The 20,555-nt window shown below is 34.2% G+C and overlaps 1 protein-coding gene across 4 annotated transcripts in view; it reads left to right on the top strand.

Moving 5' to 3' along the window:
- The window catches only part of LOC123541885 (low-density lipoprotein receptor-related protein 1-like), a 76,048-nt gene extending 57,680 nt beyond the window's left edge, over window positions 1-18,368 (top strand). For 3 of the 4 annotated variants that reach the window (XM_053531407.1, XM_053531406.1, XM_053531409.1), the window contains 16 exons: window positions 136-306; window positions 1,172-1,345; window positions 1,671-1,841; window positions 2,139-2,312; window positions 2,905-3,072; window positions 3,379-3,552; window positions 7,495-7,665; window positions 9,612-9,785; window positions 10,406-10,573; window positions 10,909-11,082; window positions 11,636-11,803; window positions 12,415-12,582; window positions 13,766-13,951; window positions 14,513-14,642; window positions 15,053-15,190; window positions 17,204-18,368. In XM_053531407.1, coding sequence (XP_053387382.1) covers window positions 136-306; window positions 1,172-1,345; window positions 1,671-1,841; window positions 2,139-2,312; window positions 2,905-3,072; window positions 3,379-3,552; window positions 7,495-7,665; window positions 9,612-9,785; window positions 10,406-10,573; window positions 10,909-11,082; window positions 11,636-11,803; window positions 12,415-12,582; window positions 13,766-13,951; window positions 14,513-14,642; window positions 15,053-15,190; window positions 17,204-17,330 — 2,636 coding nt within the window. In that variant the 3' untranslated portion in view covers window positions 17,331-18,368. The remainder of the gene's footprint in view (window positions 1-135; window positions 307-1,171; window positions 1,346-1,670; window positions 1,842-2,138; window positions 2,313-2,904; window positions 3,073-3,378; window positions 3,553-7,494; window positions 7,666-9,611; window positions 9,786-10,405; window positions 10,574-10,908; window positions 11,083-11,635; window positions 11,804-12,414; window positions 12,583-13,765; window positions 13,952-14,512; window positions 14,643-15,052; window positions 15,191-17,203) is intronic. The other variant, XM_053531408.1, reaches the window with a different exon arrangement.
- The last annotated feature ends 2,187 nt before the right edge of the window (window positions 18,369-20,555 follow it).

Raw genomic sequence — 20,555 nt, forward strand, 5'->3', positions numbered from 1 at the left:
ATGTGGTTCAAAAATCTTCTCATACTCTTTCTTACTTCACATGTTAGTCTTGCGCTGTTGTCCATGTTAGAGAATATAAGTCTCCCTTGTAAGGGTCACACTATTTGTCACTTTCTTTAACGTATGTTCCTTCAGAATTAAGATGTCCAACAGCTATTGACAACGGCCGGGTTGATTCAAATTGTACACGAGAAGTGGGCCAGACATGCGATTACCAGTGTGATAAAGGCTTTCTAAAGACGACAGAAATTGTCGTTTGTACAAAAAATAGAACGTATCATATACCGGAAAGTGAATTGTGTGCAGGTATTTAATATATCTCCTCTGTTTCTAATTCTTATATAGTGCCATGTTTGAGTTATAGTTGGGACATATTATGCGTACAGTGTAAAGAAATCTGGTTCTTCTGTTCAAATCGCCTTTAAAAGCAACTGACATTTGTGTATACTGTATTTGAGAAAACAATCATACCAGCAGAAAATATATTTTGTCTCATATTCTATGAATACATCAATCATCTTCAATTTATATTTCTTGTACGAAATATTGTTAGAATTGATTACACACATATAATGCACTTAATATGCGGGATTAAATTAAACAATATTTGTCTGACATTTTGTTGTAAAACATTTTACTTAGGTTCGTTGTTTTTTTTTTTTTTAGTTCCCGTATTGGGATTTGATAATATTTGTGCAGATATGTATCATCATAAGCTCATTAAGTATTACACGTCTGAAAATGTAGCTCCCACCAGCACAAGCCTTTACATTCAAGCTGTGAAAGTCAAACATGCATACTGTGAAATCATTAATATTCGTGGGGGATTAATTTTCGTGGATTTCGTGGTTGAGTCAATCCACGAAATTTAATCCCAACGAACAAGTAAAATTCCCATTCATTTTATGTTCAAAGTTGAAATCCACGAATTCATATCCCAACGAAATTGCTGTTTTGACCAAAACCACGAAATTTCATGCCCACGAAATTAAATGATTTTACAGTACGCAAAATACAATATGATATTACAAACTATCATTACAGATCCGTTTCCATATCTGAAAGAAGTTCTAACACTTAACGAGTTTTTTTATTATTTATAAAACTGAATTTCAAGACAGTCATCAAATTGGAAAAAGAGTTATCCTTTGATTATTCGATTTCCTTGCAGTGGTAAAATGTCCGTCAACAATACCAAATGGAGAAATTACTGGAACATGTAACCAAGCAATTGGAGAAACATGCGAGTTCAAATGTAATTGTGGTTTTAAAGCAGTCAGGTCCCTTCTTAAAATAACGTGTAATAGCACCGGACAATGGGACGCAGCAGACAACGTATGCCTTGGTAAATATTATTGCACTGAAACTTTTCTGTACCTTAGAGCATGTGAAAACCTTTCGTTTATATTACTCAATGTTTAGGACACTACTGTAACAATTAAATGATGAAGCTAGATTATTGGTAAGCTAGTCAAAGACAGTCAGCCTCTAGTATGAATATGTCAGTAAAGACCGGTCAGTGTGCGTTTTGCGTGATTATAGCTCCCAGTTAAGACCGTACACAAATTTAGAAGTTAGTTTTATTTAATAGTGTAAGGGCACTCTATCCACTTTTCTTTCTTTTCAGACTGTATTGTTTTAATTGTATGGAAACGATAATTTATATTTAGAGATCAAGTGTCCAGGTACTATCGACAATGGAAAACTAAGTCAAGACTGCCAAAGAAAAATCGGTGACAAATGCAATTATGAATGCGATGACGGGTTTGTTATGACGAGGGAAAAGGTTGTCTGCACAGGAAATGGAACATACCATGTACCTGAAAATGGTCTTTGCACGCGTACGTTGATTGCTGCATTCAAACATTTGAAAAATGTATAAATAGTTTCATTAATGTATTGTATTTTTTGTTGTTTTTTTTTTTTGACAAAGCCTTAATGAAGTAAGATACTAGTAATGAATGTTAGCATACAACTATAAATTTTAAACAGCCCAATGCCTTTTTCTGCAGTTGTAAGAAATAATTTTATTTAAAAAAAATGTGAATATTTATATCTCATACATGTTAAAAACAACAGAGTTAAAAAGATGAATAAAAAACATATTTATAACAATAAACCATTTAATTGCTTTTCAGTATATAACTGTAGTGATACAATTGAAAATGGTAAACTGGATAAGGACTGTGCAAGAACGCTTGGTGAAACGTGCACGTACAGATGTAATAAATACTTTTCTCCATCATTCAGTGACAGACGAACTACCTGTCAATCTGACGGATGGAATCCGGATTCATCCGCTCTTTGTACAGGTATCTAGACTTTTTTTCACATATCAAAAACCAAAAATGGCATCAGTGCTTTATCTGTGTGATCCTCCAGATTGTCAAATAACAATTTCTCAGACAGTAATCTACACCTTTTTGGACGTATCGAACAGTGGAAAGTATTCTTAGTATTTCCAGTAACAACAAAGGATAGACCAGATTTTGTTCAGCTGTATTGCTTAACTAGGATCAAATCATAGAGTGTTGTAGATGTGTAATGTGTCTTTGTAATGTGTCTATATGGGACATTAAAGTTACCAGTAGAAGGTCATCTTATATCCACACTTGGGATATTTCATAAATATACCGTTTATTTCGAGTTGAAATATTGGTTTCGCATTATTTTCTATATACTCAGCTTACAACTTGTCAGCATGTAGAAAAACTGGAAAGAAAATCACAACTGTATTTAGTTTCATTACTTATATCATTGTCAATTATGGAAACAATAGGTTGATGATGGAATGATAAAGAATAATCAGTAATCATTTTTGTGTTGAGGTTAATATATATTTTTTGTGAGCCACTAGTATATATCTTTAATACCAATTTATAGCAATATCCGTGTGTCTTTCAGAATCTGTATGTGCAAATAATTCTCTGGAAAATGGAAATATCATAGGAAATTGCTCGAGTAAAGTTGGTGACACATGCACGTTTCGATGTAACCAAGGTTTTGTCAACACAACAAATGTAGCCGTTTGTTTAGATGATCTTGTATGGCATCCAAAGGACATGTGCACGGGTATATAGATCTAGATTTATATAATCATAGTTTATTTTCTCAAAGTCCCAGTACCAGCTAGTAGTTCGCGGCCGATTGCTTTCTTTCATTGTGGTTGAATGTGGTCTTTGCGAGTATATCTTGAAAGTTGACAGAGTTTTCCTGCAGTTTGTATAAGAATTGTACAGTTTTAAGTTTTGATGTTTATATGCTATTCTTCTGTCAATTTAAGACTAGATTAAATTCATTTTGCACATTAACATTTTGTGGGTATTTACATAGCCACTTAAAAACAAGAAAGGTACTGCCATTTCATATGCTTTTCAGCTTTTAAATGTAGTGATACAATTGAAAATGGTAAACTGGATGTGGACTGTACAAGAACGCTTGGTGAAACGTGCACCTACAGGTGTAACACATACCTATCTCCAACATTCAGTGACCGGCGAACTACCTGTCAAGCTGACGGATGGAATCCAGATTCCTCCGCTCTTTGTAAAGGTAACTGGACTTATGTTCACATATAACATAACAAAATGGCATTAATATGCAATCTGTTTGATCAAGCAAATTTGTAACATGGTCTTTTTCGATGTAAGCTATAAATTATCTTAAAGGATGTCATAGATAGTTTAGGGAGCTTTTTTTGTTTTTTTACAGTCAGTAGTGATAGTTTGGTTCAATGCTACATGTGCTAATTGACAACGGAATATCCTATCAAAATCATTTTGTCCATAAACTCGAAAGTTAAAAACATATTGATATACTTAAGGTATCCGATCCACAAATAAGCATGTTTGCTTCAACAGTGCTATTAAAATATATAAAATATTGATGCCTGGTAAACTCCTATGATTTTGGTATCATTTGAATGTGTTTGTCTACTTCAAAACAAAAAATAAATTGCACTATTATTCAACTTTACGATTAATACTTGAACTGTATTAGACCAGTTGCGAACATCATATGAAACAGGTAGAGCTAATACAAAACAAAACTGAGCCAATATGAGAAAATCAGGGTCAATACGAGAAAAAAGGGCCAATACGGAATTCAGGAATTTTGATTGGTTCAAAACAGAGGGCCAATACGGAGAAGTCACTTCCGTACTTCCGTGACATTTTTAAATGACGCCATTTTGTTTTACATCAGAGTTATAGATTACATTTTTTTCACATTTTTGACAAAAATAAATCATTTATTATAATAACAACATGTTCATGTGATAACCAAGACGTACGATGTCGATGTACGTCTTTATAGATTACAACGATACTTTCGCTTATTCGGTATTGTGTCAAACAAATGTTACCTGTCAGAAATTCTAACAATTTTCAAAGAAAATAATGAGAAAATATGCGAAATTCAGATTAATTTAAAGGATGAGACTTATCTTTAAAAGACTTTTTGATAGTGTGGACTATTTGTGTAATGATAAATAGCGATTCACATGCTGGAAAGTGGATGAACAAATTGGCGAACACAAGTGTCGTTGTAAACTGCAAACAATTTCGGATAAGAATTAAAAAGAGGCACGGGGCTGTATAACATTTGTTTGGTTGGTTGTAATATCTTGGTTAACACATATGTGTACAATTTTGTGTCTCGTTGCCTGCAGCCTAAAAGGAAATGACTTTTAAAGCAGTTTTATCACAGTTCAAATGACAAGATACTCACTAAAGAAAATAAGTAGGAATTCCAAAAAATAAGGTAAGGTCTAGTTACTCTTGATTATGTCGCATCAAAAGTATCTCTCAAAATTATTATCAAGTACCTACATACAACTCAGTCTGTTTTACTGGCTAAAATGATTATGATTTCTAAAAATAAGTCTAAACAAATTGTCAAGATTTTTCACCTGAACGTGCATAGCGGCCATAAGGTAACTCACAGAGTTCTTATGGTGCTACCGTCAACAGTCGAAAGTTGAATAATAATATTATCATTAATCAAGCGATTTCATATTTGCCTTGTTATTTGTCCTCGGACAGTCGTATCGGCCATCGGCCTACGGCCTCGTGCCGGGGCCTCCGTGGCCGAGTGGTTAAGGTCGCTGACTTCAAATCACTTGCTCCTCATCGATGTGGGTTCGAGCCTCACTCGGGGCGTTGAATTCTTCATGTGAGGAAGCCATCCAGCTGGCTTACGGAAGGTCGGTGGTTCTACCCAGGTGCCCGCTCGTGATGAAATAATGCACGGAGGGGCATCTGGGGTCTTCCTCCACCATCAAAGCTGGAAAGTCGCCATATGACCTATAATTGTGTCGGTGCGACGTTAAACCCAACAAAATAAAATCAGTACGGCCTCGTGCCAATACGACATTGGACAAATAACAAGGCCAATATAAAATTGCTTGGTTAATAACATTAAATTACAAAAATATAATGTCACAGTTTTTTAAATAATGATATTCAGTGAATTTCAACAGAAATCCAATTATTACAGAGTAAGATTTATCATTTCGTTGTCAAAAATCATTTTAGGGATTCAAGCATATTATTTATGGTCATCTTGTGTACTAATTCCTATTCAGCAGACACATCTCTTTCAAACGATACCAAAAAGACATGGGTCATCAGGCACCAAAATGTTGCATATTTGTAGATCGGATACTTTTAAGTCCCTTTACCACCCTTAGCGTTCGTCATAATGAAATATAGTATTAGAGGCATTGTGTTATATTTGGAAAGAATAAATGTTAAGAATAATTTTGTCCAGTATCTTCTAAACAGAAAACAAAAGAAACTTTAAAGAAGTGGCAATATGACTTTAAGCTTACACATCATGGACAGGACTAAATTTTCAAATATTGTTATACATCTTTGAACAGAATTACGAGAAGTGTACTTTGAAATCTAATATATAATGGAAGTTATTATTTAAACTAGCAATATATTCTATACTCCACCATTTTAATACTCCCTCCTGATGCAAATGGTTACGCTTTTGAACAAATATATATTTGACATGACGAAACGTTCATGCACGTTGATAACTAATATACTTAAATTTTAAATCACTTCATGCATCTTATTTCCAATACCTTTTTTGCAATCTTATCTTAAGACGTGTCGAAACCAAATAATTTATACAGTTGTTTTCCCTCGACGACAAGACTTAAATGTCTGCAGTACTGTAATTGTCAGGATTTCTAAATCGGGTATTCTTTACTTTTTTGTTTACAAGCCGAAAAAGTATGGTGTTCTCTTTAAATCACTGGTTATCATATGGTTAAAGGCCGGTAACTCGAGCAGGCTTGGGTTTAGGAAAAACTCTTGAGTTATCAAAATACAAATGCCAGATATTTTATGCGCATAAAACGTATGTATCTATAAATTGCTTTTAGGTTTAAAGATAAATGATATTTAAAAATCAGAGTCTGAATTTTTTGGCATATGCATTTCTAAAAGTAAGATCCGTTTTAACCTATCATAATTATTGTTACCGGGTTTATTCATATCAATGAAATTTCAAAGAAATTTTAAAATTTTATACAAATCTATATCATCTGGAACGTCCGGGTAGAAATTAACATAAATTGATTTGATTTTGCAATATTTATTCGCGGGTGTAGCGGTTATTTGAAAAACAACTACAGTCACACCGTACTATGTGGATAGACGCTTGTATAAAAAATGCATTACATAAAAATTTTGTTTCAGTTAAGATTGGTTATGTTTTGAATATCTGTCGTTTTCTTCTGTAATTAAATTAGCTCTAAATCTGTATGCACTATTTGTTACAAATAACGGTCATATGCAACAGGCTGGGCACTCACACAAAATTCTTTATGGTTCGAAGCGAAACTCCAGATGGCATTTCAGGTAAAACTGCCCAGTCATTAAACTGCACTTTGATCGAATTACTAAAATAACATACACGGGTAGATCTGACATAAAACTGATTAAAAAAATATATTTAACTGAACCAGTGATGTCATTTCGGCAACGAAATAAAATGCACCCATGTACAAAGGAGGACAAGGCTCTAGTATTATTAGCCATTAGCCACGTTCCTAAAATGTAGCCTCCTCAAAACAAAATCGTAAACAGTGTCCCAGTAAATTTGAAGATGGTATGTCATATAAAATCTACAGTATTCTTTTTAACCCAAATAACTCCAAATTGAATAAGGAGTAAACAGTAAAAATTCAAATAAAATTTTGTTAACCCACAATAACGCAGACCTTGATTAACAACAAAACAGAGTTACTAAAACTGGTACGATATTCTTAGAGAATCAAGATCAGTTGCACACATATATTTAGTTTCATTTCTTTATGCTTTGAATATGAAACATTGGAAATCATTGTATTATATTAACAACTATAGACTGAATGAAATAAAGAGTCTTACGGAATTTTCTCCATAATCAGCTAAAAATATATCTGTTGCGTGTAATACTCATTTTAAAAACTACAAAAGTATCCATATTGTCTTTCAGAATCTGTATGTGCGAATATTTCCCTGGCTAATGGAAATATCGTAGGAAAATGCTCAAGTAAAGTTGGTGACAAGTGCAAGTTTCAATGTGAGCCAGGTTTTGTCAATACAACAGATGTAGCCGTTTGTTTAAATGACATATGGCATCCGAAGGAAGCATGTATAGGTATTCGTATGTACAAAATACCAGATTACTTGTGTTTGTTTTAAGTCTAAGTATGACCTAGTACTACATTCTTTAGAGCTGATAACAGTCTATATGGGGATGCCAGTTGGACTTCAGTGTCTGTATTTCTACTCCTGCCATACATGAAGTGCTATTTTCTTTGTTCATGGCTGATAACAGTCTTTATGGGGTTGGCTGTTGAACTTCAGGGTATGTATTTCTACTCCTGCCCTACTTGAAGTCCTATATTCTTGGTGCATGGCTGATAAATGTCTTTATGGGGTTGTCTGTATTTCTACTTTTGCCATACATGAAGTGCTATATTCTTTGTGCATGACTGATAAATGTTTTTTATGGGGTTGCTTGTTGGACTTCAGTGTCTGTATTTCTACTCTTGCCATACATGAATTGCTACATTAGTGGCTGCGATCGCTGACTGCGGCGTTTCCTGTTGGACTTCTTTCTTTGTTTTTGTACTCTTTTCTTACATGAAATATTGCAGTTCCGGATTTTTGACTGTGTGTGGATTTTCCTGTTAAATATATGTGTTTATTTTCTACTTCTCCCTATATGCAGTTTTGTATTAACGGCTGCTGTAATTGAACGTGTCTTTTGCTTATGGATCTTTTGCACGTTCTTCTTCTATTGTTTTCCTACATATAGAGAATAATATGTTAGTGCCGTAGATGAGAAAGTTTATCTGGCGAGGTGGAGGAGGTTATCGGGTGAGCCGAAGGCGAACCTGATAACGTCCATGGGCGAGCCAGATAAACTTTCTTCGTCTTAGGCACTAACCTATTATTCTATTTATCTTGTCATTACTTCATTTTCCGATATTTGGCAATTTATTTTACAAAAATAAGTGTGCAATAACCGTTCAATGACATCATATTTGTAATGACGTCACTTATATAATGACGAAATCACCGACACAGCAATGTGGTTACAATTAAAAATCGCAATAACTTCTTCGTTTTTGAAAAAAACTCATTATTTGACCACTCATTTTCTTAGTTCGGACATTTTCAACACAATGGTAATGGTTTCAATGCAAAATTTCTTAAGACAGCAATATCGATCATAAGGTCACATGATCAACTGACAGTATATCACCGGTCACGTTTCAACCGACGGTATATCAAGGAAGATATACGGCGGCCAGATATCGGGTCGAAAATACTGCAAGTAACCGGATAAGAAGTGTTACACAGGTGACTGCGTTCGTTCACTGCTGCGTTTCCATATCTTACTACTATTTCCCTGCAAGGCTGGTTGGTGGTTGCGTTCAGTTATTTCGACTTTCTTTATAGGACTTCTGTGTCCGTTTGTTTACTATTTCCCTACATGAAGTGTTGTCTTGATGCTTTGTTTCATTTCATAATTGTGTCATTTTGACTGCTTTTTATGCATATTATGTATAATTGTCATCATAGAAACAGTAAAAACATATTTTTGTCTCCACCTTTAACACTTAGAATTAGTACCTTTATCGATCTCAGGACAAAATGCATGGTCCGTGTAAAATTGCTTTAAGAGTTTATCTTATTTAGGACGTTGACTATCCAGGTCGTAGTGATAGAACAGGTTATGGTAAGAACACATTCGAATAAATTAAGCAATTATCGAATGTTACAAAGTGCATGCTTTCTTATGGGTGATCTTTTGCGGGTATTTAAAACAGATAGCTTACGTACATAAAAGCATTAGTAATTACTACCACTATAAAACAGATTTATATCGCCTGACTACGCACAACTGAGCTTTTCAACTTATTTTCTATATGTTCTAAATGACCACCCACGGCGATTTTCATGATTTAATTCTGCTTGGAACTCAATCAAATACTAACACAGAGTCTTTCATGCAGTTACAGGAAAATGTCATTTAAGCATATATAATCATAAATCTTGCATAATTTATACACATGATGATATAATTTTGTTCTTGAGTAGCTTACAAGTGCGGCGGTCAAATTGAAAATGGAGCATTAGAAGATGGATGCACAAGGACGATCGGTTCTTCGTGTCAATTCAGCTGTAATAAATATTTTAAGTCAAGCATCGCAACGAAACTGATTACCTGCCAGTCTACTGGATGGAATCTGGGTACAACTAAACTTTGCAAAGGTAAATTTCAGTTTAGAAATAGAAAAAAATAGTAGTGAAAACAAGTAATGCATTGCGCTGTTACAGTAACCCATGGCACATTTCGGCATCTATAAGATATATTGATGCAGTGTTTTGGGTTGTTATCATATTATTTGTTGTGGCAATTTGAAATAATTTCGCAATAAGGGGTATGATTATAGCATATTCGTGCATATAAAACATCTTTAGAACATACATCTAAACGGCCAATTAAAAACAGACTCAGCTTTAATAATAAACAAAGAGACATGATGGAAACAAAAAACATACGACGAACCCTTTCTACAATATATGTTTGGAAACTGCTTGTTGCCAGGATGCAATTTTGAATTATTGTTGTAAAATGTGGTCTCACGTTCACCCCTTTATCATTTTAAGGCAATGTACCTGTAATAATAATCGACAATGTACATTTAATTACGTGTTCTCCACATGTGATTCCGGCATTCATTGGAAACCCATGCGTCCGTGTGAGATACAATAGTGGCCAAAGAATTTAGAAGAAGGGTACGAGATTACGTAATTAGACGCAATTGTCGGATTTTTTATCGGGTCCGCTAACTTAAACTTCGCCCTTATGGCAATATGTCATTCTACAGAATCAGTATGTGAGGACAAAACTCTAACAAATGGGAGAACAAAGGGACAATGCACAAGCAAAATTGGCGAGACGTGTATGGTACAGTGTGATAAAGGTTACATTAATACAACCGATAAAGTCATTTGTCAGGATGACAGTACATGGCATCCTTCTGACTCGTGTACAGGTACGTTCAAATGATGATGCCTTCATTTACATTATTTACAATTTTAAAGCACACGGTTTAACAACAAAAATCTAATTGTAAGCCGAAGAAAAAAAAAACATTCAGAATTTATTATTTAGGTCTTTATTGTGTAAAATCATTCCGAATATGTTTTCGATGCTTACGTGATGCTAATAACTTTGCCGGATTTGCTAGTAGCAACACATTATCAGCCAACAAATGTTTGCACAATTTTACTGTTTTTTTGGTATGTAATTTATAGGATCGCTTGTGGAAATATTACGAATGAAATGTACACTGTAAATTATCTATCCTATTTAAATTTTATTTTTTAGCATTCACATGTAGTGATGAAATTGAAAATGGTCGTTTGGATCCAGGATGTGCAAGAAGAGTTGGTACTTCTTGCAAATACAGCTGTAATGAATATTATACTCCAAGTGTAAAAGACTTCGAAATCAAATGCCAGGCCGATGGATGGCGTCCTGTTTCAACTAATCTCTGCAGAGGTAAGCATAAATCTTCATAATTCTGTTATTGTTTCTGTTCATATCTATATTTCATAACATTTTAACTTTTTTGATGCTTTTCTTAATTTTTATGTTTTGTCACTTCTGCTACAGATCTTAGCTCAATTACTGTCGGATGTCTGCTTATGTTTTGATGAGAAAAGGGTCATACAGTTTTAAATACATAAATATATGTAGCGCTTCTAAAAAAAATGCAAAGATAAAAGCAATGTAAGTTGTATTTGTTATCAGATAAAACGTAAAACTATCATCTCTTATTATAAGTGATGACAAGAGTCTAAATACAGCTTTACACCCGATAAAGTTATTTCCTTCATTATTTTTGCTGAATAAGAACATCATCCGTCAAAACGTTCATACTGTCAACCATTGACCCGGAATCACGCCCTTTTAAGCCAATAGCATTTGTTCGATTATTTTGATCTCAGACAAGGCAACACCATTGATGTTCTTTCGCAATACCTGTGAAAACGGTTACTCTTTGTTTAGTATAATGATATAACAAACGTTTCTATGGTGATATATTTTGTAGTTTCTGTATGTGAGGACAGTTCCCTCTCAAATGGAACGATAATAGGAACTTGTTCTAAATCAATTGGTGACGTTTGTGAGTTCCAGTGTGACAAAGGTTATGCAAATACATCTAACTTAGTTGTCTGCAAAAGCGACAAAATGTGGTATCCTAGGGAGTCTTGTAAGGGTATGTAAAATGGAATATATTTCTTCTTTACCATCTACATACTTGTTTTCTAAAAGCAGTTTTGTTTTCAGAATTTGTATATTGCGGATGCCTATGATAAATCAGACACCGTTTTATTATTTATCTTACATATAGCAAAATACACTTTCAAATGTAATGCTGACTTTATTGCAAACGAACTTTAGCAAAGTATCACATGTAATAGCAACACAAGACAATGGGACGCTTGTGAAGACATGGAAGAGCTTTGTCTGGGTAATAAGTCTAAATTATGTCGAAACTTTACACATTTCGCACGAGTTTAACTCGCAAATTTGCTAAAATTTCAAAAATCCGACCTACCTTTACGTATTATCTTTTGATTTAAACATATTTTATTAAACATGTACAATGATATATATGGATATACATTTAATGATATTAAAAGTAGCAAAAGGGTTAAAGCACGAGTTCTAACAACATCAGTAAACGGTTCTCCCTAAAAGTCATTTTGTGCATTAAAGGCCATGAAAATTCGTAATTATGCGAAACAATAGTTTAACACGTGCAATACGATGTTTTAAGTTAAACAATAAAAGCGCATGATGGTTCGAAGATGTTTTATATTTCAGTATCAGAGTGCAAGGACAGTTCACTGTCTAATGGAAAGGTTACTGGAAACTGCAAGAAAATGGTTGGCGAGACTTGCTCAGTAACGTGTAATCAAGGTTTTGTCAATACAACCTCTGTGGCTATCTGCAGAAATGATTATATGTGGCACCCAACGGAATCATGTATACGTAAGTGCGAAGAAATTATCTGTTGTCGAATGTATTGATACAAATTAATACACATTTTGTCGGGAATTTAATGACCTGTTATTATACCCCGAGATACATAGAACATGCGGTTATACAGGAGCTATGTATACCTGTCATTCGTGTCGCCTCCGTAACGTCTTAAACGCTGGAAGATTTTCGTAAAACCAATTTTTTACATCATCAATCTGACCTGCAGAGCACATAACCTAAGTCCCCAGGTCAAAGGCCTCAGAATTTTTGTCTTTATAAAATCTAGGCCATGTTTGAAACAATGTCATCGCGGTTAAAACCTCTAGGTCAAATTATAGAAAATCAGTTTCCACTTGTAATACCCGAAATCTGGTCAAAATATTTATATTTCTTAAATCTAAAAGTTCGAAACTGGGCCAGACCAGGTAAAATCTAGGTCACTAGATCAATAGGTAAATTCTACATGAACACCATTTTTAACTTAAATTAATTCATGGAGCGGAATTCATATAAGTTTTAAGTAGCTTGTTTTCCAATCCATTCGATGGAAAATTTCTTTGTTTGTTTGTTTGTACTATTTTGATTGATGTATGTCTTTTTATCAAACTTTGTTAATTTAAATATATTACTCATGTTTGTATATACAATTTGTGGAAATAAATACAGTTTAAACTAACTTAAATTAAAGACTGATTGTCATTATACTATCTAGTCCAAATAAGAAACTAGGTCATCTCGGTTTACAAACAAGATCAGTCAAAAAGCATTTGCACACTGTTAAAATATTTATTTTATTCCTGATCTACATGAAACCTAGATAGAATATTTGCTTTCATGAATCTTAAAGTTCGAAACCGTATCATCTGGGATCAATAACTATGTTATTTGGTCACTTTTGTTCCTGTATTTTGCAAATTGATGAGTAGAAATTTGCAGCTGCCATCAATGCTTTGAGCGCGTCAATTTATTCGCAGTTCGAACTGAATATATCCTTTTAATGCTTTAAATGAGTAAGGCTCGGTGACAGAATACCACAATATCGGACGTTTAATGTGCTTAGTCTTACCAATCGTTAAAATTCTCAAAATCATATGACTCATTTTTTAGTATCAAAGAAGAAATGTTCGCTGATTTCTTATTGACATTTTCTTTCAGTATAATAAACTTAAATTTATTAATGGTTCTCTTTCAGGTTCTCCTCCAGCTATAAAATGTTCGCCTTACATACCAAATGGAGAGATCACTGGGACATGTGACTTAGCCATAGGGGCGACATGCAAGTTCACGTGCTACAGTGACTTTAAAGCAGCTGACCTACATACGAATATAACTTGCAACGCTAGTGGACATTGGAGCGTAACAAATAATCTATGCCTTGGTATGGCATTATTCACATACGTAATGTTTCTGGCAATGTTTGAATTATTTTACATTGTGTTTTCAATGTTTAAAATGCAGTTAACACATAAGTATGTATAAATGTTTGGTTTAAATTTCCAAGTGGTGTTTTACTATTGGTCCAAACCGTATTTATTTGCGTATTTGTTCTGTGCTTGCTGTCAATGAGTTAATTGTATTATTTTGACTTTGTTCCTTTGATAAATGCCTGTGTTTTACACATCCTTACATACACTCCTGTAATGTTTCGTTTCGGATGGAATAGAGAGCAAGCTGGCATCCTGGAGCACAGCTGTACTAATTAGAAATTTGTATCTATTTTTTCAATAAGTAATTTCCTGGGAGAAAAACTTATGTAACATAAAATGCTCAGATTACATAGCGGAATAAAATTTGAGTGAATGATGTCCGTAAATGTAGTTTATGTGTGATAAAATTGCATATAATGCTGAAAGTAGGTTAAAATTAAAGTTTACGCTAAACGAAACATGCAATTAAAAGTGTGGAAGTAAAGATAAATTGTCTTGTTTCATTTTCGCAGAGCGAATCAGTGTCACCACAGAATCGTCGTCGTCAAATGGATTACCTGTGCCAGGTGTCGCAGTTGGTATAGCGGTTTTGCTATTAGCAGTCTTCTTGCTAATTGGTGCTAATACATTTCTGTTTCTTAGGTAGACTCTATTCAAATTAATCACTGTCTGAACGAAAATTTCATTTAACGTTTTATTGCAATTTCTGTAAAATGCAAAGTGTACTTAAATTTATCAATCTGCCTGAAAAAGCAATGTGTTTAGCCTGTTACCATTGAGAGAATATGAAATATAAGGCTCATAGGAGCATATATAAATGAATTATACTGTCTTGGCTAATAAGAAGTTACATTTTTTTCGTATTAAATTTACCACTTATATACTTTAAATTAACGCATTAAAGTAAACTAACCTTATTCTAATGTACCAAGTAGTCAACGTTAAACTTTGGATACATTTCTGTCGCCGGTCCAGTGGCATACTGATAATATCTATATTTAATCAAAAACACTAGTTTCAACGATATTTGTTCAGTACACTGTATGTTTCAGACGTAAAAGCAACTTGTCACCGTCACTCCAATCACTCTTTCGCCGAAGTAGGAATACCGCCTTTGAAAATCAAGGTTACATACAGAATACTGACCCCCCTGTCGAAACTACAGATGTTGATTTTTATCAAAGTATCAGGTAAACAACTGTTCTTCTCTTAGCTATATGTACTTTTCCAGACTTACGTCATCCTGTTTAGCTCATCTGAGTTTGTGGGAAAAAATGAAGAGTTATTGTCATCACTTGATCGGCGTCGGCGCCGGCGTCGGCGTTGCCTGGTTAAGTTTTATATTTAGGTCAGCTTTTCTCCTAAACTATCAAAGCTATTGCCTTAAAACTTGCAGCACTTGTTCATCATCATAAGCTGACCCTGTACAGCAAGAAACATTACTCCATCCTGCTTTTTGCAAGATCTGTGACCCCTTTTGGACTTAGAAAATATCAGATTTCTTGGTTAAGTTTCATGTTTAGGTCAATTTTTCCTCTTAAACCATCGAAGCTATTGCGGGGGCCTCTGTGGCCGAGTGGTTAAGGTAGCTGACTTCATATCACTTGCCCCTCATCGATGTGGGTTCGTGCCTCACTCGGGGCGTTGAATTCTTCATGTGAGGAAGCCATCCAGCTGGCTTACGGAAGGTCGGTGGTTCTACCCAGGTGTCCGCTCGTGATGAAATAATGCACGGAGGGTCACCTGGGGTCTTCCTCCACCATCAAAGCTTGAAAGTCGCCATATGACCTAAAATGTGTCGGTGCGACGTTAAACCCATTCAAAAAAATCAAAGCTATTGCTTTGAAACTTGCATCGCTTGTTCACCATCATAAGCTGACCCTGTACATAAAGAAACATAACTCCATCCTGCTTTTTGCAAGAATTATTGCCCCTTTTGGACTTAGAAAATCAGTTTTCTTGGTTGAGTAATATGTTTAAGTCAGCTTTTCTCATAAACTATCAAAGCTATTGCTTTAAAACTTGCAACACTTGTTCACACTTGTTCACCATCATAAGCTGACCATGTACAGCAAAAAACATAACTCTGACCTGCTTTTTGCAAGAATTATAGCCCTTTTTGGACTTAGAAAATCATAGGTAGGACAATTATTCTATTATACAAAAATATCAGATGAGCGTAAGCACCTGCAAGCTGGTGCTCTTGTTAAATTTAGAAATTGGTTTTATAGCTTTGTGATTGATTTGTTTGCTTGTTTGGTGTTTAACGCCGTTTTCTAATAGTATTTCAATAATGTAACAGTGAGCAGTTAACCAAATCAGTATTTCTTGATTTTATACCAGTTTAGACCTGTTTCCGCAAGTAACTCCCGACTTCCCTACATGAATCAGAGGTGGAGGACGATTGACTTCAGACACAATGTCTTTTATCAAACATATGCCGTCCAGGATCAAACTCACGACCGCGCGATCGTAGATTAGCTCTGTCTTAGAGCTACACCTAGTGACTGATATAATCAAAAGTTTAACTGATATAATCAAAAGTTTAATGGGCCGATTAACTGGACTGTGAATTCTGGACTGTATTTTTATTTAAATACACTTATTATCTATCACTGTGGAGAAGCAGATTCTTTGCTGTAATTTGTATCGATTCTTATAAGATCAACTTAGGTTTTTTTGATTGACATGATACACTTACTGAATGCTTGCCGAACAAAAATAAATACTATTGACTTTGAATCCGAAGGATCGAAGGTCAAAAGATATTACTAATGACAGGCAGCCCGTTCAATAAGTGTTTAAAGTTAATTTATATTTTATCTAGTGAGTATTATCTGGAACTGTACCCATTTAAATATTTCTGCCAACACTTTATATTAAATCATATCCAAAGCACAGTAAAGTAAGAAATATACAAGTCAGTAAACAGATGTATGTATTTCATGAAAACGGTCAGAATGATGTGTACATACTGAAACACTATTTCAAACGCACATCATGTTATTACTTTTATAAGAGTTTTCTAAGTTAAACTATGTGACAGTTTGAAACGTTTACAATATTGATATTTATTATCACGTTTGAAATACCTGGTTAAAAATCATGGGGAAACAAATGAGAAATGTCCGAGGCGCAATATACTTGTATTGCTTATTTAGATAACATGTGAGAACTTTAAGATTTATTCGATTGTCTTTTAGCTTTACTGAGGGTGCTTCATCCAGCGATGAACATTATAAATCCAGCATTATAAATCCCATGTACGACAATGAGCCACTTCCAGATGTTGCACAAACAGACATGACGAACGACACAGACGACACATGATTCATGGCAGATGGAAAAGTAAAAGCTTGATATGGACAAATATAAAACATGTTATCACTGTGTTCATTTTTCTTCTCAAATAACAAAGTCGAAGTTATGATATATTAGAGAGTTTGAGATTTCAACCTTCGCCTTCCCCTTCAACGTCTCTCATATATAATTGGGGTAAAACGTCACCGATATGCGTGTATTCTATTTATATCAGAAGTTGCTACTAAAGTTTTCCATGTAATATCAAGTAAGCCTGAGACTTCGCTTTATTATTATGTGAAATAAAAAGCTTAGTTTCAGGATTTCTGCTTATTAAGTTATTCGATTATCCATATGTATAACTGGACTAAATTTGATGCGAAACACTATCAATAAGTATAAGAATAATGAAGTTTTGTTTTGCCTAATGATTTTAACTAAATACATTGAATTGAACCTGGAAGTATGAAGTTATCAACTGATTTTGAGAAACTTTGAGATTTTGTTAAAACTTTAACTTCTACGGCATATTTGTGTCCTCAGGCGGTATTTGTTATACCAGGTGGGCCTTTTTGTCGTAAGAAGTGAAGTTTTGAACGTCTGAATATGCGATATCACGAAAGTCAAAACTTCAGTCTTTGTACATCTACTCTGTCCACATACTCGGTATCAAAGACTGAAATCTGGATGGAGGCACATGGCATGACAGTCATTTTACTTGAAAAATGAATGGTAACACGCGATTATCATTTGGTGGAACATTTTATTTTAACTTCCAAATAAAATCAATCCGTTTCTGTCGGACACTTAATAGGACAATTGCGTTTTAATTATAAACATAAAATGGTACTAGTAAGACGGAAAATTTTCTCTGATGTATCAGACAATTTCAGATCTATGATATCATGACGCGTTAGCCGTATGGGATAACTCCATTCTTTACATGCACGGACTCAGAGCCTGGCAGAGGGGCATTGTGGGTCAATCCCCCTTTGATTCTTACATTTTACAAAGAAAATCGGTCTTGAAACTCGGTGTGACTACCCCCTCCGCCCCCCTCCACCCCCCATGAATTGGTGACCCCTGTTTAAAGTTGGTGTCCCTCTAATCAAAATTCCTTGATCTGCTGCACATGCTTTACTTATGAAATAGTATATTCAAACAAATAAGTGTATATGCCCACATGTTATTTTGTGCGACAATTTTCGTCTCCACCAGTTCTTGACTGTTCCGCTAGACACATGGTGACTTGGCACGATTATATTGAGCTGTCTGAGAGTTTGGCATTATACAGAGTCAAACTGAGTGTCATGATGGCAAAACGTATGATATCACGAGAGTATCTTACATTTGTTTCAAATCGCTTGTTAAATGTATTCATAAATTGTGTATATTGGCTCATATTATCAACATATCTTAAGGAATTCGATGTACAAAGTACCAATTCAAAGTAAAAAAAAAAACTTTAAGAAAAACTATGAAATACTAGTCAACAGCCTTTTGTGTTTGCTTTATCTCATATATTTAACTTAACTTCAAAGTATATCGAGAAATGCATTTGTAGTTGGTGTCTCATGTTTTTGTTTAAAAAATATTAATTGTAATATCTTTCAAGAACACCATCAACAATAGTATACATTGATATGATTATCATTTTTATTTCCTCTCATGTATAATTTACAATCGTGCATTGTATACTGACATCATTTTATATAAAATGTTGTTTTTTTCTTTGTTTTTTTTTTTTGTAATCGCACTAATATCCAATCCATGCGATGATTATGTTAATTGAAATGTTTTTATTTAATTTTCATTTTTCAAACCTCTTGTAAAAGTCCTGCACTTTCGGACAATTGATATCAAAATGCACGAGAAAAACGATCATAATTACAGATAAATTGAATGGGCGGATTAAGAGAAGTAAGGTTCATTCTAAAGTTTGAAATCTCAAGGAATTTTAATCGAACTTCAACTTCATACGTTAACTTCGCAAGAGACGTTGAAGGGGAAGGCGAAGGTTGAAATCTCAAACTCTCTATTATCATACCTTTGTTAACTTGTAAATACTTATTATGTAGATATAATCAGTGTTATAAATTCAAATTAAATACAGTTTCAGTATTTGTTCTGCTATGTTGGTTATGTCATATTATTTGGCGCTCTGCTATTGCTCACTCACAAAACTACTTTGTTTAGCGAAAATTCTTAATAAATATAAGACGACTCAACATCCCATAAATATCTGAACGATACACCTTTACAGTTGAAACTCGATATTGCGAATTCGCTTATCTGAAATTCCACCTATTTAAAGACATTTTCAAGTCCCGTCCTGAACACACATGCACAAACTATTACCTTAAGTCGAATTTCGGTTATCTCGAACTCAATCGCTCGATCTCTTTGTATTTGAGGTGTGTATTTTGTATAGTTTTTATTATAACTTATTCGTTGCTAAATCGACACAGTTGCATATTTTGAGGCGTTGAAGCGTTCTTAACATAAACACATAAGCTGCAAACCAAATCCACTTAAATTTAACAGTTTAAATAGTATGGGCATAGCTGTACAACTGTAATATGCATTTATCAAAGCCAGATTGTTAAGCCAAAACATTCATACTTTAAAGTGGAATGATACGCATTTTTCAAGTAAACATCCAGCTGAAATAGATGTGTGTGTAAAAGGGGTGGAGAAAATTATAGCTTTTAACCCAATATACCGGACTCTTCCTGTTACCTGTAGGAAATAATAAGTTTCCAAATATGACTTTTCTATTTTGAGTGGGGCAGTCTTTTACGAAAAGTAAAATTGCATGCAAGAGTTGCTTCCCTTCGACTTCAGAAATCTCTACCTATAGGTAAGGGAGATCACTGTGTAGAAGATTGAAGAAAAGAACTATAATTTATTTGTCTGATTTCTTTATTTCTAAAGCATCAGCTTCAAATACTTATGTGGCATTGTCGTTAATTTAACACATTTAAATGCACAGCAACTGAAAATTGCTTTTATAAAACATTCACCAGAAACACACTATGTGCAGTAAGATGCGCATAATGCCACTTTAATGAACCCTTTATTATCACTTATGTATCTACGCATATCTATGTATATCGATTTTGCATGGTGTAAAATTCAAAAAGTAGTGTTAGCACGCATTTTCTTGGTCTTATCATTTTCTGTCTGACTGCAGAATATCAGTTCTAATATTGATGAAAGGTTGTTTTAGCAATTCATTTTGTCAAGAGTAAAATC

This window comes from Mercenaria mercenaria, chromosome 19, assembly GCF_021730395.1.
Source record: "Mercenaria mercenaria strain notata chromosome 19, MADL_Memer_1, whole genome shotgun sequence".
NCBI lineage: Eukaryota > Metazoa > Mollusca > Bivalvia > Venerida > Veneridae > Mercenaria > Mercenaria mercenaria.